Raw genomic sequence first — 23,196 nt, 5'->3', positions numbered from 1 at the left:
GATGTAAAAGGGTGGCAGTGTCTTCATACACACGGCACTTACACAGGCATTTTAGATGCTTGACGTTATTTTTCTGCACCTGGGTAGCTACACATGTTGTGTACAGCCTGCCTTACAAGTGAATGACAGTATACATTTGTGTTGTTATAAATGCCACTGCATTGGCGTTTACCCACGCATACTTGTTTGATGTATTTTCCGAAGTGAAACCTGTGCATGAACCCTTAATGAGTTATAAAATGTTTTCTCCATCTATAACCTTGATATGTGAAGGCTTCTGTTTCCTACAGAGGGGGAATCCACTTCTTAAGCACGTCCGGAATATCCCTTGGGAGTTTGGAGAAATTGTACCAGATTACGTGTTGGGGGACACTTGCTGTGCTCTCTTCCTTAGGTGAGTCGCTGTTTCTATCTTATGTCATTGTTATACTGCCGAACTGTGAATCAAGACTCGCAGCCAAGTGGTTACAGGCGATTGGGGACTCTGAGAGTCCCTGTACGCAGACAGTTTGCATCCAGAAATGGTGGCTCTAGCTTCAGCTAATGGTCTGACCGTAAGCTGCCATAGCATACAATGATGGACTTCTTACAAACGGGAATGAAATAAGGGGTTTGGGATCCTGGTCTCCAGCCAGGACTACCCAAGGTGGAAGATGGAAGCAAGTGGACTATCTTGGTACAATACAAATTACAGTGCCACAATTTCACCAGGTTTTCCCTACACCTGTTATTCTAATTAAATCTTTAGGCCCACTTACCTTATGTACCTCATTTTATCCAGACTCCAGCCTCTTGACTTGTAATGTCGCGTACACATGACCGGACTTTCCGGCAGAAAAAGGTTAGACGGAGTTACGGACAAAAGTCTGTTTGTTTTGAACGTGATGACGTACAACGGGACTAGAAAAGGTAGTTCAATAGCCAGTAGCCAATAGCTTCCCTTGCATCGTATTTGGTCTGTTGGACCAGCATACAGACGAACAGTTTTCCTGATAGCAATTGAGTCCATCGGACAGATTTGAAATATGTTCTATTTCTAGGTCCATTGGAATTTTTTAAAGAAAAGCAATTGGATTATCCCATACACGATCTTAATATCCGAAGGAATTATTCTGTCTGACCTATTCTGCCGGAAAGTCCGGTCGTGTGTACGTGGCATTACTCTCCCCCAGTCACCGCGGGAGACCTCACCGGTGATTATATATATCACTGAACTGTATAATATATTGATTATATTATCATTGATCTTGTGTCTATTAAATCGCAGATGTTTTTCCTGATGAAGCAGCCCAGTCCGTGAAACTAGTTGAAACACTGTTCATGACAAAGTCCCCTATGATTTTAATTTACTGCTGACTGTCTTTGTCCTGTATTAAACTTTTTCTAAATTTTATATGATTGTTTATATGCTCTAGTGTATCTCCTTTTTTTTTTTTTTTTTTTTTTTTTATTGTACCAAGATAGTCCACTATCTTCTCCCTCCCTCCTTGGGTAGTCCTGGCTGGGGACCAGGCTCCCAAACCCCTTATTTCATTAAATTTTGGATGATGGTACAACCCCTGTTCTATTACATATACCTAATTGTACTGCTTTTAGAGGCCATCCTTATTTTACAAACGGGAACGTTGGAAAATTTGTGTTTGATCAGCACTGCAGCCGATTGGGTCAGTGTACTTTGACAGCAGAGGAGTCTCTGCTGTTAGAATACAATCGTACAGCTTGAAGGATTCATTCATTGAGCCCGATTGTGTAGATGGGGGGGAATGTATTTGTCAGATTTTTTTATTTATTTTTTGATCAATCTATGGCCAGCTTTAGTTGCAAGTAAAAACGCAGTTCGATAGACACGAACTGCAAAAGGGGTTACTTTAGTCACCAAAAAATAGTTCAAAATAAGGTTAATTCATTCAAATATTATATTTTTATATATTTCATTATTAACCACAATTAAATTAATAAAAACCAAGAGCAATTCATAAAGAATACCCATACCCATATACATATCATCCACATATAAAAAGAGAAGCGACAACGTTGAGGGTGAGGAAACTGCTAGATTTGTGAACAGGAGTATTGGCTGAGCAAAATATTCCCCTTCAGACTGTACAGGTCAAGCAGTGTAAAAGTAAATACCGGTAAACTGTACTTTTAGGTATAGAGGACTATGTGACTCACTTCACATGACAGCTCCAGGCCATTCAACACTGTCACACAGGGCATTTATAGTTCTGTGTAACTTACTTGCAACTAAATAAATTTTAGGAAAAGGGGAAAGGGGAAGAGGTGCAAGTTTGTCCACTAATAAAGGGTCACTTTTATTCGACCCCAAATTGAGTCATTCATCCTTAATTAAGGTATTGGCGCCGTAACCAAATAGCATATAGAAAAAGAAAAAACCCAGTTCGATAGACACAGACTGCAAAAGGGGTTACTTTAGGCACCAAAAAATAGTTCAGAATAAGGTTAATTTATTCAAATATTATATTTTTATATATCTAATTTCATTATTAACCACAATTAAATTAATAAAAACCAAGAGAAATTCAAAAAGAATACCCATATACATATAAATAGACAGTACCTATACCATAGAAGACAGACTACCAACAGGACATACATAAATAACACACACAACAAACACAAAGATGACGCTGGTCCGGATCAACTGCTGTTGGCTGCTGCAACCAATTATTGTATATTATCCAAAAATTGAACATTGAGAAATACTCAAAATGTCTTTTAAACATTTAACAAGCAGTCAACAGCAAGCTAAGGGGAGAAATAGGCTGATTACGCTACATCTGTTACTATCAGCTTGGATTCTAACTAGATTTGTAGCAAAGCATTTACTGTGTATAAATATAAAGTGCAAGTTCATTCACCGGCATTAATTTGCCCAAGTTCCTTTTGAATATATTTTCAGTTTTAAACCATGCTACTTTGTTTTAATAAATTTTCAGTGCAAATGTCAGTTCCTACTAACAGGCTATAACTAAAGCCACACAAGACAAGTGTATTGCAATCAGACAGTCCTTATCGAACCAGGAGGCTATTAAATTCAGTTAAGTCTATGGACGCCGCAATATCCAAGTGATTTATCGGCAGATTTTAACTGTTCAAATATATTTCCAATACGTTACCACAGCCCTCCAGGACGCTATTGTCTGATTCTCTGTTGGAATAGAAGAATCCAGCCATTCAGAACTCGCTTAGCGGGCATATCGTAAGCGCTGTGATCCAATACTTGGCAAAGTCCACTAAGTGTGCCCCACACAGGCCGACCAAAACACTGGTCACTTATTTTCAGAGTAGATTGCTTTCATCAGTGTGGTTGTCCTGTGCAGTCAAAGTTCACCGAATATGCTCCGCATGAGCCAACAGAGTCTCCGGTGATCTGTTTAGAGATGGAATACTTTGTAGCCGGTTTACGGAAAAGAACGCTCTGCTATCCAAGCTGCATCCCCTGTCTCCACCAATGCAAGCGTCAACGCGTTTCGCTGGCTATTAGTGTAGCTTCTTCTCGGACGATCATTAACACACAGTCACACGTCCTTTTATAGCGGATTAACCAGGTTTGTTAATCAATCTATTTTTATTTTCTCCCGTTTTTAAGAGTAATTAGTCTATCGAAAGGATTCCTCCACTGAGGCTTACTCCTGTCTATTTTTTTGCCATATTCTATAACTGGACACATTCTTAATAGTAAATGTATAGGGTAAATGGAGACAAAACAATAACAATCAAGCAAAATAGCACCACTTTCACAGTGACTATTGCCTATACACAGGCACGACCCCCACCCAACATCAATATACAACATAAAACACACATAGACAACGAAGAACAGGAGAAAGAAAGAAAACAAAGAGATAATTATATATATATATATATATATATATATATATATATATATATATATATATATATATATATATATATATATATATATATATATATATATATATATATATATATATATATATATATATATATATATATATATATATATATATAATATTACACACTAATTACTATATCTGATTAATCTGAAAAAAGTAAAGTCATACACCTGAATACACCAAGAACTAGGATAGGTGAACATATACGTGAAATTAAAGATAAGAGTAAACCACCAGAGAGACCGCTAGCTAAACATTTTGCTATATACCAGGATCATAACCCAAAAAGGTATGACAGTCAAAAAGGTATTTATGCCTTAAAATTGCCCAGCAGGAAGGGTGACTTCGACCGCATCCTACTACAGAAGGAAAAATGGTGGGTGTACCGTTTAAAATCCCTTGCTCCTGTGGGCCTGAACACAGAGTTGAATTTACAGGTGTTCCTAGAGGCATAAGGATCAGGGCCAGTGTATAACTCACTATGGTACCTATATCTGGCAATAAGTGAAGAGGGGTATATTCCCTATATTGAATTTCTCCCTCTGGAATCGTCTCTTGCCCTGTGTTTTCACAGGTGTATGACTTTACATTTTTCAGATTAATCCGATATAGTAATTAGGATGGATATATATATATATATATATATATATATATATATATATATATATATATATATATATATATATATATATATATATATATATATATATATATATATATATAATTATAAATCTCTTTTGTTTTCTTTCTTTCTCCTGTTCTTCGTTGTCTATGTGTGTTTTATGGAGGGCTGCCAGTTTGAGACCCCTGCAGTAGAGACATAGCATGTCTCTTCTGCAGTAAAGAGCTGCCTGCTCAGTTTTCTTTATTTGTTAAAGTGGAACTTCAGGCAAAACCTAAATAAGGCTAAACCTAATCTATCTAACATTATAAAGCAAAGATTGCTATACTTGCCTATTCTGCGGCTGATCCAGTCTGGTCCTAGCATCAGCTGTCAGCAGTGGGTTCAGTGTGGAGACAGGTGCAGGAGAGGCAGCCGACAGCGGAAGCCCCATAGCAACTCTATGTTGACGTCACTTCCCAGCCATTTCAGAGCCATTGTTGGTCCTCTCCTGCACACAGCTTTCGCCACTGGAAACCCAGACCGGAACGGCTGCAGAATAGGCAAGTACAGCAATTTTTTATTTTTTTTTTGCCTTACAGGGTTAGATAGATTAGGTTTAGAATGTGTCAGAGAGCAGGTTTAGAGTTAGTTTTTTACCTGGACTTACACTTAAAGCGGAGGTCCACCCTAAAATGGACCTCCGCTCATCGGAATCCCCCCCCCCCTCCGGCGCCACAATTGGCACCTTTCAGGGGGGAGGGGGGTGCAGTTACCTGGATAATCCAGGTAACTGCACCCACTTCCGGGATAGCTGTCTGCGGAAAGGGGCGTAGATTACGCCCCTTTCCGCAACTGCTCGCCCCTTTGCGCAAGTGCCCCGCTGCCTGCTGGGAAACGCACAGTTCCCAGAGGCAGCGGGGACCATCCGGATTGCGCCGCGCGGCTCGCGCATGCGCAGTAGGGAACCGGGAAATGAAGCCGAAAGGCTCCATTTCCTGATTCCCATACCCAAGATGGCGGCGGCAGCACCCGAGTGTCGATCTAGAGATCGGCTTCGGGTGCCGACATCGTGGGCGCGCTGGACAGGTAAGTGTCACCATTTTAAAAGTCAGCAGCTGCAGTATTTGTAGCTGCTGACTTTAAAAAAAAAAAAAAAACGCGGAGTCCCGGCAGACTCCCGCTTTAAGTTTAGTTCCACTTTAAACAAGTTTAGAAAGCAAAAATGTGCTGATTGGAACGGTCCTGGAGTAGAGTTGAGGGGTAACAGGTTGGTGTTGGTTGCCAAAGTCAGGGAACTAGACACAGGTTGGTGAAAACTTGTGTTTTCCGTAGTTGAAGATCTAGATCAGTGGAAGACCAGTGGGGTTTGACTAATAGATACTTTGAATTTGTCAGTGTCACTCCAGCCAGGAGAGTTATGGGTGTGTATTTTATTGGGATAGAGGTTTAGGTATAGAGGTGGGAAGGGTAGTATAGGTAAGCGGAAAGGTCAGGGGGATGGAGGGTTAATGAAAAAGGGGCATGTGGTTGGGGTAGGGGGGCAATTTGATAACTCTCCCAGTTGGCTCTTTCCCCGATCAGCAGTTGTCCAGAATGGTTGGACTGCATCTATAAAATGTTATGATGGCCAGGACAGGCAATTGTCACCTTTTTTTTTTTTTTTTTTTTTTTTTTTTTTTTTGTAACTAGAGTTGGGCATTATGATTTGACCTCCAGCTGTAAGCAGAGTTCTGGCAGTAAGCCCTTGTATGCCCGGTCGGAAATTCCGACGGAAAATGTCAGATCGGACCATGTTGTCGGATAATCCGACCGTGTGTGGGCTCCATCAGACTTTTTCCGTCGGAATCTCCGACCAACAAAGTTTGAGAGCTGGATATAAAATTTTCCGACAACATGATCCGATCGGACTTTGTCCAATCGTTTTGTAGAGAATTCTGATCGGACAAAGTGCCGCGCATGCTCAGATCAAATTGGGAGACCGAAGCTATTGGCTGCTAGCCTGAACGTAGTCCATTCATAACGAATGAACGTCACCACGTTCCGAACGATCAGATCAGGGATATTCTGTAGTCCTGCCCTAGAGTGACTGTTCTAGATACAGGCGGCAAGTAATGACGTGAGCCTATTACCACAGTTGCCCTGGTTGCAGAATAAACATCACTCAGGGAGCCCTTCCCCGTGGTGGGCCCAGCAGCTGTGAATCATCACCCAGGGAATAAGGGGCTCTCAAGGGGAGTCGATATCCATTGGACCCAGACAGGCAAAATATTTAATTTCTGTTCTTGTTTATATGCACTCAAAAGAGACCTGTCCGGTAAAAAAATTGGCGGCTCATTCAGAAATGAATAAATGAATGCCTTGCTGTCATGCAGACATCTGGCTGGCACGCAGTGAGTCTTTGACCCAGAATAAATGTGCAAGAATTTTGACTTTACATTGAGGATCCTTGTTGGTTTACTTGTATTGAAGCCTGAAAATTAACATGGCAGCCAGGCAGTTAGCATTTTCAGAAGTCTTTTGACATTTGGATGTACTGGATCTTTTTTGAACAGTCTTTTGTGATTTCAGTTTGAGGTATCACAACCTGAACCCAGAGTACATACACAGCCGTCTGAAGACGTTGGGCCAGGCCTATGCTCTGCGGGTCCTCTTGGTGCAAGTCGACGTGGTTAGTGCTCTGCATTAATTGTAAAAGTTTTCTATTTGTGCTGATTTCTTAAGGAAATTTTGATTTATCAACATTTTATGTTTTGTTTTGCAGAAAGATCCCCATTTTGCACTGAAGGAATTGGCCAAAATCTGCATCCTTTCCGACCTTACCCTGATATTGAGCTGGAGGTGACTCATTATTTATGCTGAATAAAAAACCTGATCCTTAACGAACTTATCATGATTTAAATTTGTACTGACAAGCTGCTTATGTGCCCCTCAAATCAAACATTAAATATTTTGGGCTAGATAAACTATTAGCAGTGCAGCATTAACCACTTGTCTACTGTGACTTTTTTTTTTTTTTTTTGCACACTTGGTTGGAAGATTTTTATCCCCTTAACCACTTGCTTACTGGGCACTTAAACCCCCCTCAGTCCCAGACCAATTTTCAGCTTTCAGCGCTGATGCACTTTGAGTGACAATTACGCGGTCATACAACACTGTACCCAAATTAAATTTTTATCATTTTTTTCCCACAAATAGAGCTTTCTTTTGGTGGTATTTAGTTACAGCTCGGAGTTTTATTTTTTGCTAAACAAACAAAAAAAGATGCAAAAAAAAAATAAAAAAAAATCATGTTTTAATAGTTTGTTATAAAATTTTGCAAACGGGTAATTTTTCTCCTTCATTGAAGTGCGCTGATTAGGCGGCACTGATAGGCTGCATTGGTGGGCACTGATGGGCTGCATTGGTGGGCACTGATGGGCTGCATTGGTGGGCACTGATGGGCTGCATTGGTGGGCACTGATAGGCTGCACTGGTGGGCACTGATAGGCATAGTTAAGGCGGCACTAATAGGCACAGATAAGGCGGCACCGATGGGCACAGATAAGGCGGCACTGATGGGCAAAGATGGGCACAGATAAGATGGCACGGATGGGTGGCACGGATAAGTGGCACGGATGGGTGGCACGGATGGGCACTGATAGGTACCACAGATAGATGGGACTGATGGGCACTGATAGGTGGCACTGATAGGTGGCTCTGATAGGTGGCACTGCTGGGCACTGATGGGCGGCACTGCTGGGCACTGATGGGCGGCACTGCTGGGCACTGATGGGCGGCACTGGGGTGCAGCACCTGAGGCAGATTTTGGGTGGCACTGTGGGTGGCACTGCTGGGTGGCACTGTGGGTGGCACTGTGGGCACTGCTGGGTGGCACTGTGGGCACTGCTGGGTGGCACTGTGGGCACTATGGGCACTGCTGGGTGGCACTGACAGGGGGGCACTTACTTTATTTCAGGATGGCACTGCGGGTGGCAGGTGGGCACTGGCAGGGGGCAGGTGTCCTTTTAAATTACTGGCCGTGATCGGGACTGATGTCCCGAACACGGCCGCCGGCGATCGGCTTTTTTTTTTTCTCCTCGCGCTGTCAGCGCGAGGAGGAATACTAGCCGATTACCGGCTCCGTTTTATCACATGATCAGCTGTCATTGGCTGACAGCTGATCACGTGATAAGGGGTCGGGATCGACCCCTTACACGGATCGGTGATCAGGCGAGTCTCACGGACTCGCCGATCACAGAGCGCGCCGCGCGCGCCCCTCAGGGGGCGCGCAGGCCGCTCGTAACCGGGACTACGTCAATAGACGTAGTCCCGAAAATGTGGGTCCGCGCTATTGCCGTCATTTTGCAATAGCGCGGATCCCAAGTGGTTAATGACCAGGCCATTTTTTTGCAATATGGCTCTGCGTTGCTGTAACTGGCAATTGTGCAGTCGTGTGACGCTGTGTTCAAATAAAATGTCCCCCCCCCCCCCCCCCCCCCCACAAATAGCGCTTTCTTGTGATGGTATGTGATCACCTCTGCGGTTTTTATATTTTGTCCTTGGACAAAAAAAATGTTTTACTTTTATGCTATAAAACGTATCCAATAAAAAAACTTAGGCCAATATGTATTCTGCTACATCTTTTTGGTAAAAAATCCCTATAAGTGTATATTGATTGGTTTTTAGCAAAAGTTATAGCATCTACGAAATAGGGGATGGATTTATGGTATTTTTTTACATGTAATGTCGGTGATCAGCATTTGTTTTTTGTTTTTTTGCGGGACTACTACATTGCAGCTTACAGATCGCACACCTAGCTGACACTTTTTTGGGAATCTGTGACATTATTACAGTGATCAGTGCTAAAAATATGCACTCACACTGTATAAATGACACTTGCAGGAAAGAGGTTAACATCAGGGGCCACCAAGGGGTTAAGTGTATTCCCTAATTGTGCTTTCTTACTGTGGTGGGGGGAGTGTGCTCACTGCATGAACACTGATTCTAGTTCCTGATTAGCAGTGTCCATGCCTGACATCTCTGTGGGGAGCAATCGCGGAGGGGCACGCCAATTGGCTCCCCTTGTGGGCAATCTGCACGATTGCGTCTCCGGCAGCGCAAGTGACCCCCTCCTCAGTGGCTTTTGAAAAAAAAAATCACATACAGATACATGATTGTGTGCAATAGAGCCGCCTTGTCACAGTGTATGTAAGCCAGGCAGTCAGGAACTGGTTAAAGTTACAAAATAAAATAATAAAATGGTGGTAGTTGCAATTTTTTATGTTTTGCGATAAATGTGCGCATATTTATCAAATCTCATTTGGGGGGGGGGGATACTCTAAATTGCGTTTTAGTGCAAACAAACACAATATTATATCCAATTTTTTGTAAAATATAAAAGATGGGTTGTGTCAATTAAATAGATATCAAACATGTCACGCTTCAAAATTGAGCACAGCCATGAAATCGTAAAAAAACAAAACCATGGTACTCAAAATTCTCCAAAGGATTTGCTTTAAAGGCCTTTATGGGTTGTAAGTTTAGAGATAGGGCGGCACAGTGGTGTAATGGTTAGCACTTTCACCTAGCAGTAAGAAGGGTCGCTGGTTCAAATCCCAACCACGACACTACCTGCCTGGAGTTTGCATGTTCTCCCTGTGCCTGCGTGGGTTTCCTCCGGGTACTCCGGTTTCCTCCCACAAACCAAAGACATGCAGGTAGGTTAATTGGCTTCTGTCCAAAATTGGCCCTAGTATATGAATGGGGACCTTGGATTGTGGGCTCCTTGAGAGTAGGGACCAATGTGAGTGTGAAATGTACAGGGAAGGGGACAATTGTAGACACTCAGGTTGAACTGGATGGACTGGTGTCTTTATTCAACCTTACTAACTATGAAACTAACTATGAAACTATGAAACTATAACAATGATTTATGGACCTAGAATTGTTCACTGTGATGTTCGCAATGATACATGTTGCAAAATATGTTTATATGCATGTGCTTGCCCTACACTGTGCATTTTATTGGGGGTCGGTGTGCTCTAAAACGTTTTTATTTATAACTTTTTTTTTTTGCACTCAATTTCAATTTATTTATTTTTTTATTTATTTAACTTTATTGCTATCCCTTTATGATACCATTGGGCAGGTGATGGGTACTCTTTATGGGAGCATTGGGGGGTCTATTAGACTCCCAATGTCTCTCCTGCCCTCCAGTGCAGCTAATCAAACACATATTGTCTCTAGTAGCCAAGGAATGACAGCTGTAAGCCTCTACCACTTCCGTGTACTGTGAACCCCTTGACAGCTGTGAATACACCGCTTCCGGGTTCAGTAGTCACAGGGGTAATCCCATTTACAACAATGACCTATGGAGGAGAAGAAAAGCACATTTGTTAGAGCTTGAAGTGTGATATGTCGGCACATGTGCTGGTGATCTCCAGCCTCCATAAATAATATTTTAGCATGGTTTTCCCTAAATATGTGTATGATTGTATACAGAGCTTTAAAAAGGGCTTGAATGTCTGCATTTTTTTTATTTTGACCAAGATTTTATTTTATTAACTTTAATTTCACCGTTATTAACTTTCAGTCCCGAGGAGGCGGCCCGTTACCTGGAGACCTACAAGTGCTATGAGCAAAAGCCAGCTGATGCCTTGAAGGAGAGGACTGAAAGTGATTTCATGTCCAGGGTGAGAATACAATGGAGGCCAGAGAGAAGTGGGCCTCCTTTGTCAAACATTTATACATAAGGGTATACATTAAACACAAATTCCTGTTTCAGTTCTGTGATTTTTTTTTTTGTACTGGTAGTTTGTGGCAAAATATGGAAGGTCGGCTTTGGTGTTGAAAGCAAGCCTTAACTTGATCCTAAAACTTCTACATTAACTTTAATATTGACTCTTGCACTTAACCTCATACAAACCATAAACTTTAAAGCAACAAATCTGTTTTGTCTATTTAACCACTTAAGGACCAGGCCTCTTTTTCAGATTTGGCATTTACATGTTTAAAGCGGAGGTCCACCCTAAAATGGACCTCCGCTCATCGGAATCCCCCCCCCCCTCCGGCGCCACAATCGGCACCTTTCAGGGGGGAGGGGGGTGCAGTTACCTGGATAATCCAGGTAACTGCACCCACTTCCGGGCTAGCTCTCTGCGGAAAGGGGCGTACGTTACGCCCCTTTCCGCAAGCGCCCGCCCCCTTCAGCAAGTGCCCCGCTGCCTGCTGGGAAACACACAGCTCCCAGAGGCAGCGGGGACCGTCCGGATTGCGCCGCGCGGCTCGCGCATGCGCAGTAGGGAACCGGGAAATGAAACCGAAAGGCTCCATTTCCTGATTCCCATACCCAAGATGGCGGCGGCACGAGCGAGCGATCGGCTTCGGGTGCCGACATCGCGGGCGCGCTGGACAGGTAAGTGTCACTATTTAAAAGTCAGCAGCTGCAGTATTTGTAGCTGCTGGCTTTTAAAAAAAAAAAAAAAAAAAAAAACGCGGAGTCCCGGTGGACTCCCGCTTTAAAACAGGTTTTTTTTGCTAGAAAATTACTTGGAACCCCCAAACGTTATATTTTGTTTTTTTTCTAACACCCTAGAGAATAAAATGGCGGTCATTGCAATACTTTTTTTCACACCGTATTTGCGCAGGGATCTTACAAGCGCACTTTTTTGGAAAAAATTCACTTTTTTTGAATAAAAAAATAAGACAAAAGTAAAATTGGCCCAATTTTTATTTTATATTGTGAAAGATATTGTTACGCCGAGTAAATTGATACCCAACATGTCATGCTTCAAAATTGTGCCCGCTCGTGGAATGGCGTCAAACTTTTACCCTCAAAAATCTCCATAAGCAACATTTAAAAAATTCTACAGGTTGCATGTTTTGCGTTACAGAGGAGGTCTAGGGCTAGAATTATTGCTCTCGCTCTATCGATCGTGGCGATACCTCACATGTGTGGTTTGCCCACTGTTTTCATATGCAGGCGCTACCCACGTATGCGTTCGCTTCTGTGCGCAAGCTCGTCGGGACGGGGGGGTTCTTATTTATTTTACTTGATTTTATTTATTTTTACACTTAAATTCTTAAATATGAGATCTGGGGTCAAAAAGTCCTCAGATCTCATATTTGGACTAAAATGCAATAAAAAAAAAAGTAATTTTAAAAAATGACATTGAAAAAAATATACCCTTTTAAGAGGTATGGGCGGAAGTGACGTTTTGACGTCGCTTCCGCCCTCCTCTGGTATAGAGACGAGTGGGGGCCATCTTAGCCTCACTCGTCTCCATACCCGGCCTCACTCGTCTCCATACCCGGCCATCGACAGGACCCGATCGCCTCCGCTGCTACCGACGGCTCCAGCGGCGGGAGGCCGGCGGCAGGGGGAGTGGCACCTCTCCCGCCGCTGATAACGGTGATCTTGCGGCGAACCCGCTGCAGAGACCACTGTTATCGTACACAGGACCGCCTCCTGTAAAGAGGGATGCCTCGGTTGTGGCAGCAGCTGCTGCCGTTACCGAGATATCCCTTTTCAAAAAGAGGACATATATTTACTTTAACCACTTAAGGACCACCTCATGTAAAGTGACAGGTCCTCTTAATAGGCCATTCCCACCCACTCCTACTTATGTTCTCTGCATGCCAGAACTCTGAGTAAGAGGTTACAGAGGAATAATGATCTTCTTTGCTTCTTTATTTGACCTTGTTTAGGCCTGGAAATTGGCTATACCTGAATGAATAGATTTGCTCTGAATGGGCAATATGATAGTTTCCCTTTATCCTTGTAGCGGAACTCCAGGCTTGCTCTCTCCATAGCTTTCTTTTTATCCTTGTAGCGGAACTCCAGGCCTATAGTGTCACTTTTATTTTTGTAGCAGTTCTTCAGGCTTACCTTCAGTCTACCACAGTTGTACAGTCTTCCCTACTGTACTTAAATTGCTAACTCTCAATAAAAGACAGAGGAACATTGGTTTATAGCATGACCCAGAGTACCTCAGATCTCAATAGCCCCTTCTATGAGAAAGTTATTTTTATTACATAGAACTTACTGGACCCCAGTTTTTTTTTGTTTTTTTTGCAATTCCCTGCTCTGCCCTAGGTGTATCTTGGGACAGGGGAATCCTTTTTACTTGGTTTGGAAATGGCAAAAAATTGGTCCTGTACTAGTATTGGTGTATGTCATTCTTAACAATGCTTTTCCATTTTTTTTTTCCACAAATGGGTCTCCTGGGAATCTTGGAATTTCCCTTTTGAAAACTCTCCTCTAGAGCTGATGATAACTATAATCCTATACCTGGATAGGAAAACTGTATGACAACATTGGCTATCACCTCAACCTCCCACAACATATATAAAGTTAATGCCATCTTGCACTCGATAATTTTTTTGCAAATATCACTTTATTAATATTTTGAGCGTCAAAGACACACATGGGGAGAGCCCCAAAACAAACAGTAACAGATATAACAAAGGAAAAAAAAAAGAGGTCGCAGCCTCACAAACATGCCGTACAGATATTAGCCCGGGAACATATAAATGATCAGCAAAAAAATGTCCTATCTACTAGCCGCAGGGGGTTGAACCCCCCTGGCCAGGACCAATCAGGGTGCCCCCTGCCTCTTCATAAGAAACAATCCTGCCGAGGCCTAACCTAGCGCCTCGGCATAAGGTCATCAGGAGCAGGTTCGGAGCTGCGGCCAAGAGAGAGAGCGGAAAGAGGGCGGAGAGAGAGGGGGGGGGGGAGAGGAAAAGTCAAGGGTAGGGGGCGATGGGTATGGGGGGGGGGGCGGGGTGGGATTGGCATCACCTACTCGGCCGCCAGGTGCCAGTAGCAATAGAATCAACGGCCCAATAGAGCTTTGCCCTCATCTGAGTACACAAATGCGTTCCAGAGAGACCAAGTCTTTCGATACGTCTCTTGTCGATCCTGGGCCGTAAGCACCAGGTCTTCCAGTTTATTTATATCCTCCACCTTCCTTATCCACATCGCCGCCGAAGGCGGTGTTTGCTGTTTCCAAAGCAAGGGGATACAGGACTTGGCCGCGTTCGTTAAGTGACGTAGTATCGACCGCGCGTATTTCTTAGGGGGTAAATCCGAAACATGCAGTAGGAAAAAGGCTGGATCATTAGGGATTCGCCATTCGGTAAATTTTTGAGAGATGGACCGGACCGCGGCCCAAAACTCCGACAATTTAGGGCAGGACCAGAAAACATGAAAAAGTGTGCCCCGTCCTTCACAACAGCGCCAGCAACACTCAGACGTGTCAGGGTAGATGGTGTGAAGGCGACTAGGCGTCAAGTACCACCGGACCAGAATTTTATAGTTTGTCTCTTGCATTTTGGTGCAAATCGAGGACCGCAGAGTAAACCGCAGTATGTTGTTAACTTGTTTTTGTGTAAAGGTGCAGCCCAGGTCCGTTTCCCATTTAGTGAGACCGGCGATATGTGGTGGTTGTGCAGGTGTATTGAGTAGAACGTACATTTTAGAAAGGGTTCGGGAGGTCGGTTCAGTGTCAGAACAGTATTCCTCAAAAGCAGTGAGTGGTCTGGTATAGCCTGGGGGGTTCGGGAGAGAATGGAGAAAATGGTGGAGGCGACAGGCGTTCCAGAAATCCAGACGATACGGACCGAAAGGGTCCATAAGATCCGGGATGGAAGTCCAGCTACCCCGTAGTACAAACTGAGAGGCCGTAGAGAGATTGTTGTCCCGTAACGGTCGAAATTGTGCCTGTGATAGACCCGGTGGAAAGCAGGGATTACCTAGGATCGGAGTCAATGGTGACTCTGTTGTCGTCAGGGACTGTTTCAGCGCCGCCTTTGCGCCTTGATAGATCGTGTTGCCTATTAGGGGGTGGGATTTCATCGCTCGTGGCAGTGCTTTGTGGCACCAGAGAGCCGACCTCAATGGAATAGAGCTCTGTTGTTGTTCAATTTGCGCCCATAGTTTAGCATCAAGATTGCGACCCCAGTCCAAAATCCTACCCAAGTGGACAGCAGAGTAGTACTGTTTAACATCTGGGAGTGCTAACCCCCCATAATGTTTCGGCAGAGAGAGTTGGGATCGAGGTATCCGAGGTCGCCTCTGGGCCCAGACAAAACGGGTAAACAACGCCTGTACTTGTTTAAAATACATGGGCGGGATTTTAATCGGCAACGCCTGAAAGAGGTACAAAAATTTGGGCAAAATGCACATTTTCAACAGATTGCACCTGCCAAACCAAGAATGGAACCCCTTCTGCCATGAGTCCAGGAGCAGCCTCACCCTAGCCAGGAGAGGGGGGAAATTTCGTGCAAAGAGGTCCGATAAGTCCGAGGGGATGTTAGTCCCGAGATACGTCAGGGTGGTGGACGTCCACTTAAATAGGAAAGTGGACTGCAGATCAGACAGTAAGCGGGGAGACCGATAATTTTTAAGCTATACCTGCAGAGGTAGCTTTCAAAAAATTGAGAAGATTTGGCCTGGGTGACTATACAACCCCACTCTTGAACCCCTAGCCATGTTGGGAACATAATCTTTGGGGATCTTGGTTGTTAGGATAGATGGCCACACTCCACCTTCTATTACCAGATACTGTATGCATTATACCTTCTCTACATGTTTGCTACAATAAATAATTTACATTCTCATTATTCTGTAACCATAAATATACTCCTTTAACTGTATTTGTCTACATTGTAGTTATTCTACTGTGTTATGTCATTACAATTACATGATTTTTGTACTTTATGGTTATGATGGAAGACTATAAAAAAAAATACATTTCTAGTATTTGGATTGAAGGCTGCTTTTTAAATTATTCTTGTGTGATGTGTTTTGTCCTTTTACCTTTATTCTTGCTGTAACTTCCTTCTTCTTCAATAAAAGCTAAAACTCTAATTTCACTGCACACTGTAAGCTTCTCACAATGTGTATTAGAAGCTGCAGCATGTCCTTTTAAAGCCTCCACCTTATTTGCTGGCTAGATGACATTGAGCATTATCTAGATCCAGACTGACTCTTCCTGGGTTGTTCTTTTTCTTTAATTGTATTTTATTTCTACCAATTAATGGAGACTCTCTATCGCAAGTGGGCATTGACAAAGGCAGTCTGCATGCAAATGAATCTGCCTAGAGATGCCCACTCCTCCACATCTACCCAGCAAGACATTTTGACAGTTGTATGATTTCTCCCCAAAAGCCAGGCCACAGCTCTTGAGAAGACAACAATGACCACTCAGTGTCCCTCCTAGTGCAGGTTGACTTTATGATGGCAATTGCACCTTTTAAACTTTTGATGTACATTTGAGGTGTTGGCATTTTACACACGTTACCATTCACCATGTTAGGTGTGTTATGCTGAAAAGAGTGCTAAAGATACAGCAGACAGGAATTTTCCATGCACGGCCCTAAAATGGCAGAGAGGAGAATGTAACCAATGCTTAGACAGCCTTTTATTAAATTTTACCTGATTAAATATAAACTATCACTTTAATGTTATTTATTTCTCTCCTTAGGTTACAGATTGCCTTACCACAGTGAAGTCGGTGAACAAGACAGACAGTTGCACACTGCTCACCACATTCGGGGTCAGTTCTGTGGAATTAGATTTGAATAAGTGTACCTTTTTGTGTTAATAAAAATACAAGGTAAATGATATGCTGTTTCACATTCTGGGTTGTCACTGCTATGCAACACATGCCTCTTGGTGCAGCTTACAGAGACCGTAAACACTGTGAGTAAAACAGCTTCCTCATCACTATTGGGGTTCCTATTCTGTCAGATAATTCCTTAGGGCAATGCCTGTGCACTTAGGGACACTACATAGCATGTTACAGCCAAATGTCATACTGTAGCCAATACTGGTTGGCAGAAAGAAATGGCACTGCTGCAGAAGGCTTAGTAAAGGCAGCCATAGATGATGCAATTTTTCTTGGAAGGAAAATTGCTTGATTTTTTTTTTTTTTTCCATCAACACAGTGAGTGTTAATGTGGGAATCTCTTACACAGAGCTATTGTGTTCTTCCGGTAGGGGTGAGCCGCTGGCTGTAACCACATTACAAATCCAACATGCTGGTTGTTCCCTAGTTGCACAACAATCAAATTGGATACAGTCAGCCTGCCCAAAGATCAGAGCTAGACAAACCCCAGGCACGAGGTCACAACGGCGACAAGAAATTGTCCGGCCGTCCGAATGTTGCATACACCCAGTAAACCCCCGACCCAACCCCCCCCCCCCCGTCCCCCCCCCCCCCCGTCCCACTATGTATACCATACTCTGCTTGCCCAATCGTGGGCCCGGAACTGGCATAGTGGGTGCCGCTGGGTAGAGGGGAGGAAGGAAAGCTCTCCTACCCTTTTTGTTGTTGACCTGGAAGTGTTGTATGAGGTCACTTCCAGGTCCCTGTTGCAAGTTTACTTGGCCATCAAGGCCAGGACAGAATGTAATGCAGTGCGATGTGCATTGCAATGCATCACATTTAGTGGAGCACAGGGGAGACATGCAGGGTCCCTAAAAATTAACTTTTAATGTGTTTCTTACTGAAATTTTGTTTCCTAGATTTTTGCAGCAATATTGCATGACATAAAAAAATTGGAACTACCACCATTTTCTTCTCTAGGGTGTCTGCTTTTAGAAAAAATATTATGTTTGCGGGTTTTCTGTAATCGTCGTGCCTAAAATTATTTTTTTAAATGTGTGCAAAAAAATACTCAAACCCTTCGGGCTGTGCAAGGGTTAAAGAATAAGTTTACCTTCGGGAACATGTTACATGTTCCACTCCTAAGTTTTGATTTGTTAAACTGTCCCCTAACTTTTTTAGCTGCCTTCTAGATTTAAAGCAAATTTGTCAAGCCCTGCCAGAGATGGTTCAATTCTAGGCAAATTATTGCATGAAGAATATCAGCTCCTGTAGTAAGGCTTGCTTTATGCTGTTGTGCTGAGGTATGGCATGAACACCTGTAGATATTATCTTAGCTCTGGTGGGCCTGGGAGGCTGAGTGATTGCAATGAACTACCAATGACCAGTGGAGGAAGAATGCACAGTATTGTATATACAAGGGCTTATTTACACTAGCGGTTGGGGGTGGTGAAAATACACAATTGAGCCATGGTTTTACCACCATCCACTTATCCACATCCCCACCCCCCTGATAGTCCATCATAAAATAACATAAGTTGTACATCTCTGGTATGTTCGGTGGGCACTATTGCCACCAAACATGCTCCATTCAGGCGAATTGGGCTGTAATACAACTGCAAGCCAAACGCTGGACTAGCAGATCCAGTGCAGTATTCCCATTTAAAAACCCCATTCGGGTGGCAAAAAAAAAAAAAGATGTTCAGGAGGTGCCAGTATTGCCTCCCGAATGCCTGCCATCTGCTCCTGTAATGTTCTCTCCATAGTGGATTGTTTTTCAGGGACCAATGTTAGGGTTAGAAAGCCTTAATAAAGTTATGTAAATATGGTTCATCAGTAGCTTATAAAATGACTTGGCATTAAATATTCTAGTAATAACTAAATATGGGTTTATTGCAAAAATAACCAATGTTTCCCTTTTTTTTTATAAATCTCTTGCTGTATCATTACCTTTTAGACTCTTTCAGACCTTGCCAGTGCCTCTCGAGAAGACTTGTCTTTGTGCCCAGGATTTGGACCACAGAAAGTAAGTCCTACTAGCTAACTGAAGCTGTGATGTCTGGTTCACATTTTGAATGCACAGTGTGTATTCTTATGGTGTCACTGAAGAGTCCATCCATGCAGGAACCCTAAATCACATATGGCTTGCAATAGAATTTGACTGTGAGAATTTTGCGCTTTGTTCCAACTCCCTATACCTACTTACCAATCTTGGCGCCAGCGCTCTGGCACTTGTAATTTTGGCATGGCGTGCATGATACTAGAATAAGTAAAATGTGCAGCTCCCCAATTGTAGGAAAAAGTTTAAAGGGACCTTTCACTAAAATTCACATCTGTATGCAGCTCTTCATCTAACACTCGCATTTATTTGGGGGGGGGTTTAATGTCACAAGCCAACTATCCACTTTTGGTGTTGGCTTCCACAGGCCACTGTACAGTGTCACCTATGGACATTATTGTGTACCCAAGTTTGTTGTTTTCACTGGTGCATGCAGTTTTAGGGGTTTGACATACTTGGTGAAACTTCATTTTTTTTTATGTTTTGCCAAAAAAACTAAGTAATACATCGCTTTGTGTACACTAAAATTAACTTTAGTATTATTTTTTTAAATGAAATAATACGCTTGATAAACCACTGTGTTAATATCATGTGGCATTAAAGCAAAACTCTTTTTTTTGTTTTTTGTTTTGGATAGAGCAATTATTTTTTTCCCACCATCTGTGTCCCAGTGGGGAGATTTCCCTTAATTTCCTGTCCCATATCCAAACAGGAAGAAGGAATCCGTGAAAATTAAAGGAATTCCTTGGGGATGGAAGAATTTCCCTCGATTACTTTTCTGGGGACAACCCGAAATTTAAGCTTTTCTTTTACTTTGGTAAACAAGACAAATAGAAGAGGGTGAATCTACTTTAACAGGGGCACAGGTGGTCAATTGTTGTTGCCATCTGTGCCCCTCATTCTAAATCCCTCTCCACTCTGTCCAAAACAAAAAAAAAAAACTGTTTTTTTGTCTTTAGTTGTACTATAATTTCATTTTGTTTTCCAGTGTCTCTGCTTCAAGAAAATATATAATGTTTGGGGGGTTAAAAGAAACCATCAGGCCTAAGATGTGCATTTTAACATGTGTGCCAAAAAACAGCTCTATGTACTGTATAGAATTACATAGTTGGTAAAGTTTAATAAAGACATCGGTCCATCCAGTTATGCCTGAGAGTGTCTCTGTAACTTCTGTTTTCCATATCCTTGTACATTGTGTTCACCAAGAAACACATCTAGAAGCTTTTTTAACTTGGCAACACACTCTGCTGATACAGCCAACTGTGGAAAGGAGTTCCATATCCTCACCATTCTAATAGTAAAGAAACCCTTATTGTATATAGCCTGATTGATCAATTTCTCATTCAGCTTCGAGTGGCCATGTGTCTTCTTTAGAGATCTAAGATTGAAGTTTCTCCCGAATGCCAGAGTCACTATTCAAGGGCTTGTAGATCGCTATTGTATCCCCTCTTAAAGGGGGATTCCGCTCTTTTTTTTTTTTTTTTCTTACCTGTGTCACAGGTGGGCGACTGCTACCTTCGCTTAGCATCCACGTCCGGCGTTTTTTTGACCCCCGGCGCGACGATTCTTTTGCTCGGGATGACTTTTAAAAAACTGCTCTGGCGTTTTCCATTTTAAGTGTGGGCGTCTGAAGCCCACAGGCATTTACTTCCTGTATATCGATGACGCTCGGCTCCCAGCATGCTCCGCTCCATCTAGCACATGCTCAGTGTGCAATAGTGGTAATGGCAGATACAGCTGCCTGCCCACTTTAAAAATGGCAAATTCGTACACACCCTCGTCACGTGACCGGCGTCCTAACGAAATCTCGCGAGATTTCGCAATTTCATTGTCCCCCATGGATTCTTGGGAAATGGCTTAGAAATTTCCCAGGGACCATTGCGAGGACAATAACCACGCCTACTCCCACGGGAGGACAACCAGGAAGTCAGCAGAAACATCAGAAATAAAAGGTAAGTAAAGAATATTTTTTTTTTTCAGGGTTCGTTTAGGTAAGTATGCTATCTGGTGAATTTAATAACATGAAGTTTCATTTTTAGGTACCAAACCGCTTTAAGTGCCTCTTTTCAGGGAGAATGTTTGCAAAGGGTTGTTGGTTTACCCAAAAACAGAGTTTAGCCCCTTATTAGCTTTGTTTCCCTTCTCTGGACTCTCTCTAGTTCAAGCACATCCTTCCTGAGGACTGGCGACCAGAACTGGACAGCATACTCAAGATGTGGCCAAACTGGGCAGATCTATCGTTTTATCTTCTTGAGTTAATATGCATGTTAAATGTCTGCTGGCCTTGCTTGCTGCAGCTTGGCATTGCATGCTATTGCTGAGTCTGCCTACTAGGACTCCCAGATCCTTTACCATCCTCCATTCCTCCGGAGGTTCTCCCCTATCGAATAAATACATTGAACCTTATCTTGCATATAGTTGCCCACTCCTACATTAACTAGGTCTTTTTGTAAATTTGCTATATCCTGTTGTGGAGCATATAGCCCTTCTCACAGTTTAGCATGAAAGGAGTCCCTGACTTGGTGAGAGACTGAATTGCAAGGTTGGGGATGGTATTTGTGTCCCCTAGGTATCTTGCCTACATAAGCTGAGGTTCTCCAGGGTTTGTATATTCTTTTGAGAAAACAGTTTTTCAGTCTGGATTAGGTCCTGGAGCCTTTGTAGAGCTTTGGGTGGGATGAAATCTCCATTCCTAGGTCCACATCTTATCTTGTAGCCAGTGTTTGGGAGCTAACCGAAGCTTGGGGCTCCTTCCTGAGACACAAATGGCAGCAGGAGCAGCAACTATGAAAGGGCGATTACTATTGATTATAAGGTGAGCGGCCACTGCACATCATGTTTCATTGTGGGGATTGAGCACTGTTTGAATCACCATTTGAGTTTTGGATCACATATACCGATAGAGCCTGTTTTCAGTTTACAACCATCTTTGCACTGGACTTGGATTATTTTACTTTCTTATTTTTACTGGACTTTTTAATGCATCATATGTTGATTTTTGCACAATATTTCAACATTTGTTTCATATATAGTGTTGATTTCTTATCAGTTTATTATGCTTTGACCTTTACTATATATAATATACACACAATTATGCTCAAAAGTTTGCATACCCTGGCACAAATTTGTGAAATATTTGCATTAATATTGAAAATATGACTGATCATGCCAAAAAAACTCTTATTTAAGGATAGCAATAACATGAAGCCATTTATTATCACTTTTTTGGATCCTTTTTAAATAACACAAAGTTGTATAATAACACAAATCGCCCTGATCAAATGTTTGGCCTTGGTACTGACACGGAGGGTGGCACACAGGTTAAAATGGCAATTAAAGGTTAATTTACTACATTTGTGGCTTTTTAAATCACAATTCATGTCTGTGTATAAATAGTCAATGAGTTTGTTAGCTCTCACATGGATGCACTAAGCAGGCTAGACACAGAGCCATGAGGAGGTAGAAAAGAACAGTCAAAAGACCTGTGTAACAAAGGTAATGAATCTTTACAATGATAGAAAATGATATAAAAAAGATATCCAAAACCCTGAATATGCCAGTCAGTACTGTTAAATCACTTATTAAGAAATTGAAAATTGGGGGGCCTCTTGATTGCTTACTTCAAAGTAAGCAATCAAAAGTGTAGTGCAACCTTCAAATTTAAAGGTTGCACTACACTTTTTTGATTGCTTACGTATTGAGAGGTGTTTGTGAAATTAACTTTACGGAGGTCAGTTTGCAACCTGATATATACACAATTGTGTTAATATAGTTGGTCACATCATACACTACTTTTCTAACTACGCTGATTTAATACTTTTTGCAATATTTTAGTTCACTTTGAAGTAAACTAGCATTACCTGGATCTTATGAAGTATTTTATTGCTATAAAAAATGTTAGTTGCCAGTTTTTCTCTAACTTGTTCTGAATTAGTGCCTCCAAGTATTAAAGCCAATGGCACAGGATAGCAGCCAGGTAGAAAGTTGTCAATAACAGCCCCTGTATTTTTCAGACAGATTTATTTTTATTTTTATTTTATTTTT

General features: G+C 42.4%; 1 protein-coding gene across 2 annotated transcripts in view; it reads left to right on the top strand.

The window, feature by feature from the left end:
* Positions 1-23,196, top strand: part of ERCC1 (ERCC excision repair 1, endonuclease non-catalytic subunit) — a 37,347-nt gene that overhangs the window by 11,553 nt on the left and 2,598 nt on the right. For both annotated transcript variants that reach the window (XM_077454753.1, XM_077454754.1), the window contains 6 exons: positions 291-394; positions 7,072-7,171; positions 7,265-7,341; positions 11,075-11,174; positions 16,971-17,042; positions 19,051-19,119. In XM_077454753.1, the coding sequence (XP_077310879.1) occupies positions 291-394; positions 7,072-7,171; positions 7,265-7,341; positions 11,075-11,174; positions 16,971-17,042; positions 19,051-19,119 (522 nt within the window). The remainder of the gene's footprint in view (positions 1-290; positions 395-7,071; positions 7,172-7,264; positions 7,342-11,074; positions 11,175-16,970; positions 17,043-19,050; positions 19,120-23,196) is intronic.

The sequence above is a fragment of the Lithobates pipiens genome, unplaced genomic scaffold (assembly GCF_037356315.1).
Source record: "Lithobates pipiens isolate NorthernLeopardFrog02 unplaced genomic scaffold, aLitPip1_a1.2 Scaffold_25, whole genome shotgun sequence".
NCBI classification, from domain to species: Eukaryota; Metazoa; Chordata; class Amphibia; order Anura; family Ranidae; genus Lithobates; species Lithobates pipiens.
Note: the sequence above shows the minus strand (reverse complement) of the source record. Positions and strands in the feature narration are given on the sequence as shown.